The sequence below is a fragment of the Lotus japonicus genome, chromosome 4, assembly GCF_012489685.1.
Source record: "Lotus japonicus ecotype B-129 chromosome 4, LjGifu_v1.2".
Taxonomy (NCBI): Eukaryota; Viridiplantae; Streptophyta; class Magnoliopsida; order Fabales; family Fabaceae; genus Lotus; species Lotus japonicus.
In genome coordinates, this window is record NC_080044.1 from 77,350,656 (window position 1) to 77,355,952 (window position 5,297).

At 34.1% G+C, this 5,297-nt stretch overlaps 1 protein-coding gene across 1 annotated transcript; it reads left to right on the forward strand.

The window, feature by feature from the left end:
* Positions 1-1,325: 1,325 nt before the first annotated feature.
* LOC130711312 (serine/threonine-protein kinase SAPK2-like) lies at positions 1,326-5,297 on the forward strand. The gene is made up of 9 exons (XM_057560871.1): positions 1,326-1,584; positions 1,699-1,773; positions 2,169-2,270; positions 2,826-2,879; positions 2,986-3,078; positions 3,404-3,496; positions 3,724-3,828; positions 3,946-4,044; positions 4,615-5,297. The coding sequence occupies exons 1-9, from the start codon at positions 1,462-1,464 to the stop codon at positions 4,900-4,902; spliced, it is 1,032 nt and encodes a 343-aa protein (XP_057416854.1). The 5' UTR covers positions 1,326-1,461; the 3' UTR covers positions 4,903-5,297.

A 5,297-nucleotide genomic window follows, 5' to 3' on the forward strand; every position in this document is an offset into this window, starting at 1 on the left:
AACACGGGTTGACCTGTATTCTGAACTGAATGAGCACCTTCTTACGCTCACGGAAAAGAAGGGCGAGTCACTATCGTTACCCTACACAGCCTACAGTTTGTCATGGAATAATCAACATCGAAACATTTGTTTAGCTGCTGCAAGTTCTAACCAGTGAATGGGTGCCACGTGTTGACTGTTTCTGTCGTTTTTGCATGTTGGATTTACCATCACGTTATGTGAAAGTTTGGGTAAACTTTGTGTTTTGTAACTTAGCAAGGGGTTTGTTTTATGGTTCGAGAAAACAAATCAACAATTACAGGCTTTATATGAGAGGAGGGGAAAGATGAAGAAGAGAAGGGGTGGGGGAATGTGTTTCGCGTATCAGGTTTAGATTTGAGAATTTTAATTTTTAGGGTATATATAGTTAGTTTTAGTTAATTTTTTTATTTAAAATTTTTATTAAGTGAATAAGGGTTCACATAGCATCTACATGACACTCAAGTTTACATCCATATTAGTTAATGAGCGTCGCATAAACGAACTTATTTACATTTTAGACGTCCTTCAAATAGAAGGACCAAATTTTCACATGTCAAAATTTTGAAGACAAAAATTGCTAGACCAAAGTTTCATAATCGCGATTGATAGATGATGAAACAAATTCTCTCATTTTAAACATCCTTTTATTGTGCTTGGGTTTGTACAACATGAACACACTTATATTACAATTCATAAAAACTTTCATTCACTTTTTATAACTCACAATTTTTTTTATTGTATAGTCATAAAAAATATCAAATATAGGACTAAAGAAGGGCCTACTAAAAATTTTAATTGATGTGAAGTCCTGTGTCTGAAGGCACATTGATAGTCCAATACTCTACTTGTAGCTTGCAATAAATGGCATCCAAACCCAAAACCCAATCATCTTATTTTGGCAAACCTTCGCGCATTGAAATTTGGATGACCATAAAAAAGATGCAATGATGCACGCAAACAACTACTCCCTCCGTTCCAAAACTATTGTAGTTTAAGGGTTATGCACAAAGATTAAGAATTCATTAATTGATGTTATAATTTGACTGAAACACCCTTATTTAATATGAGTTATATGAAAGAGAGAGAATGAAAATCATTGGTCAACTAATTGGTGAGAATTGTGATTGGTGGAATTAAGAGGTGATACTTGGGTGGTGTAATATTAAATGAGGGCATGAATGGAAGAGAATGAGATAAAGTGCTTTGGATATGTAAAACAACAATGGTTTTGGAACAAAATAAAAAAGTTAAAACTACAATAGTTTTGGAATGGAGGGAGTAGTACAAGTACAAGAAGAAACAGAGGCACATAGAAATAGAAAGAGAAGAAGATTGCTCAATTCCCTAGCCATCTCATACACACTTCAAATTAACACAAAAGTTTGTCCTTATTGATGTTGCTAAGCTATACTTATAGAGTTGAAGCTAGCAAACTTAACCATGGAAGAACGGTATGAGATCATCAAAGATATTGGGTCAGGAAACTTTGGTGTGGCAAAACTGGTAAGGGAGAAATGGAGTGGTGAGTTATATGCTGTCAAGTTCATCGAGAGAGGCTTCAAGGTTCTGTTTTTAACCACCATTTCAGTGCCCAGTGTATCTTTTTTGTTGTTATGTTTCTTGTACATGAACTTTGGATCGTTATAAATTAATGAGTTTCTATTGGCTGTTTTGCAGATTGATGAGCACGTGCAAAGGGAGATCATAAATCATAGGTCCTTGAAGCATCCCAACATCGTTAGATTTAAAGAGGTACACATTTTTTTGTCTCAATGAATATAATTTCTCTACTTCTCCTTCATAGTGTCTGCTTACATACATGGTGAAGCCAAAATCATATCGAACACTCACAAAAGCTGAGAGATGTTGGCATGTTGCTCTTGTCCAACCTTATTTTGGCTCACTCGGGTTTTGCACTGTGTATCTAAACATACATATAGTTTAGTTTGTTCTTAATGATGTATATGCCCCTCAAGCAATCTCATTTTTCAGTGAAATTTTTTCTGTTTTCCTTTAAAGGAATTGCTGGAATCATAGAAAAAGAACTGAATTGGAAAACTTTTGAGTTTGATTCCTTAATTTTCTTCTCTTATTCCTTATTGATTTTAGTGATAACTTGTAATATATGAAATGGCCATTCATTGCAGGTGTTAATTACTCCAACTCATTTAGCAATTGTGATGGAATATGCTGCAGGGGGAGAACTATTTGAAAGAATATGCAGTGCTGGTAGATTCAGTGAGGACGAGGTAGCTTAGATCATGTATTGTAATTAATTGATAACAGAATGCTTTTGAAGACTTTATGATAGTGTTTTTCTCCAAGAGGCCATTATAGTACTGGTTAACTGTTTTAGATTCCAAAACAGTAATAAAGATTGCATGCACTGTTCATAGTGCATTAAAACTAGTTTGAGTGCTGTTTCTGCATAAGCAAACATACACTGATGTTGAAACTCAGAATGGCAAGTTTATAAGCCCTGTTTCCAACACAGTTCGATTGAGGCTGTGCTCTATATTTAACATATTTTAGTCATAAATTTGCAATTTTTTATTTTAACAGTTTGTTAACATTTAATTTGGACATCATAAATAGTGTTTTCGTGCATGTTTTGATACACAGTGAAAAACCACGGTGAAGTACCCACAAAAAGTTAAAGGAAGTTGCTTCCTGTCTCTTGTGATTTTGGTTCACAGTAGTTTTTCACTATGTATCTAAACATGCAGCTCTTCTTCTTTTTTACTTAGTATTGCTATTTGACATTCTAGACAATTTCATCCTAAATTCTTCTTATGCTTGCACAGGCAAGATATTTCTTCCAGCAATTGATTTCTGGTGTCAGCTATTGCCATTCAATGGTAACATTCTTGTCTAGTCTTAATCTCAATGGTTTCTCTTTCCATGAATGTTACATTGTCAGCCTCAATCTGCTTTAGCTAAAATGAACATGTCATTTACTTGCAGGAAATTTGCCATAGAGATCTTAAGTTGGAAAACACACTTTTAGATGGAAGCTCAGCACCCAGGCTCAAAATCTGTGACTTTGGTTACTCAAAGGCAATAACTTGTCACTTAATTTCATTTAATCTATGTTTCGAAGTCCATTTATAGCATGTTTGAAAATCCTTCTACAATTGATTCCAAAGTGAAAATCAATTATGGGGAGAAGCTTTGTGAGGAGAAGCTTTGAGAATAGCTTCTGTGTGCCATAATTGATTTTAAGGAAGAATAAGTTGATCCAAAAATGCCATTAGATCCTATTGCAAAAGTATTTTCTTTATCTCTCCATGAGATCAAGCATCTTATTCCACACTTTTCTCTCATCTCTTACATGTACAAATTTTTGTACAAGTATAATTTCTCATTCTGCATCTTTTTTCAGTCATCTGTTCTGCACTCTCAGCCAAAATCTACAGTAGGAACCCCTGCATATATTGCACCTGAGGTCCTATCAAGAAGAGAATATGATGGCAAGGTAACTTTACATCTAACTTTTCCTATTTAACTTTGAGCATGTCTGAATTCACATTCATATCTCCTGGAATCAATTCTGCTCTCACAAAACTATTACTAGCTTCTCACACAATCAATTTTATTTCCAACGTAAAAATCTACCGTGGATCCAAACACGCATTTACTCATTTGGAGATAACATTCAGCCACCAACATTATGTTCTTAATATTATCCTTGGAAATGATTAGGTAGCAGATGTTTGGTCTTGTGGGGTGACTTTATATGTGATGCTGGTTGGCGCTTATCCTTTTGAAGATCCAGAAGAACCAAGAAACTTCAGAAAGACACTTCAGGTTAGTTGAACTGAAACTAACAATTAATTAGTTGCCTTAATTAATTTGCTTGAGTGTGATAGTGCAACATAAACAAATCACACAATTTATTAATTTTCTGTTGAATAATTTTGACAGCGTATTCTTAGTGTCCACTATTCTATTCCAGACTATGTTCGCATCACTCAAGAATGCAGACATCTCTTATCTCGAATATTTGTAGCCAACCCTGAGAAGGTACAATTATTTGGGTTTGTTTACATAAAATGAAAACATTCTACATATTTATTAGAATTAGATCTTATGATGTCAACATTTACATTATTTATGGCATGTTTGAAAATTCTCATAAAATTGACTTTAAGCCCAACTTAATTTTGGGAGAAAAGTATATTTAGGATCTCTAACTCCCCCATAGTTACTAGAGCTGCAAAATAATAAGTGCATAAATGGTTATCTCAATTTATTTTTTTATGATTCAATCTGAACCATTTAATATAAGAATTAAGATTCAAGAATTTGCAGCAAAAAGATGCAGAAAACATGCTTATACATCCTTATTCTTTGCAACTCTTTGCTGCAAATTCTTAGATATTAATTCTTATATTAAGTGGATCAACTAATCCATAAAAAGTTAAATTGGCCAAAATATTTATACGCTTATCACTTTTTCATGATCGAGTAACAATAAAGGCATTAATGAATCCTAATTAAAAAAAGTATGTGAATACTTTCTTTGTGTCAAAATTGATCTTATTAATTATGAGAAAAATATCATCTGATTTAAAGATGTTATTGTTGATGCAGAGAATCACAATACCAGAGATTAAGATGCACCCTTGGTTCCTAAAGAACTTGCCAATAGAATTTATGGAGGAGGGTGTAGGTGGGTTGCAAAATGATGATGTTAATGATGATTCATGTCAGATGATTGAAGAAATATTGTCCATAATTCAAGAGGCCCGGAAGCCAGGTGAGGGCCCAAAAGTTGGTGGGCAGTTTGTTGGTGGAAGCATGGATCTTGATGATATGGATGCAGATGATGCTGACATCGATGACATTGATACAAGCGGTGATTTTGTCTGTGCATTGTGATTGTGTGTATCACACTTTGTGAATGCTGACCAATTCCCTCAAAAGCAGTTTAAGATAAGATATTCCTCTTTACCTTTAATAGGGGAATCAAACAAAAGCTCTCTTCATGGGTTTTGATTGGAATACTTGTCTTCTTCTAGTGACTAGTATCGGTTTTAGGGTGGGAAATTTCATAAACACTTTGATAAAGAAGCTGCAAAGTGTAACTTGTGAAGTTATTGTGTTGTGCTTTGCATTATGCCTAACCACCAATCCAGACATGTTATTCATCTATGCTTGAATGGGAATATGGGGATGTTACTGATTTCTTGCTATGCTTTTTCTTCTTGTATGTGTGTAAAGTTTCTGTTTTGCACGATCTCCACTTTTCTGGTTTTAATGAAAAATATTTGTGA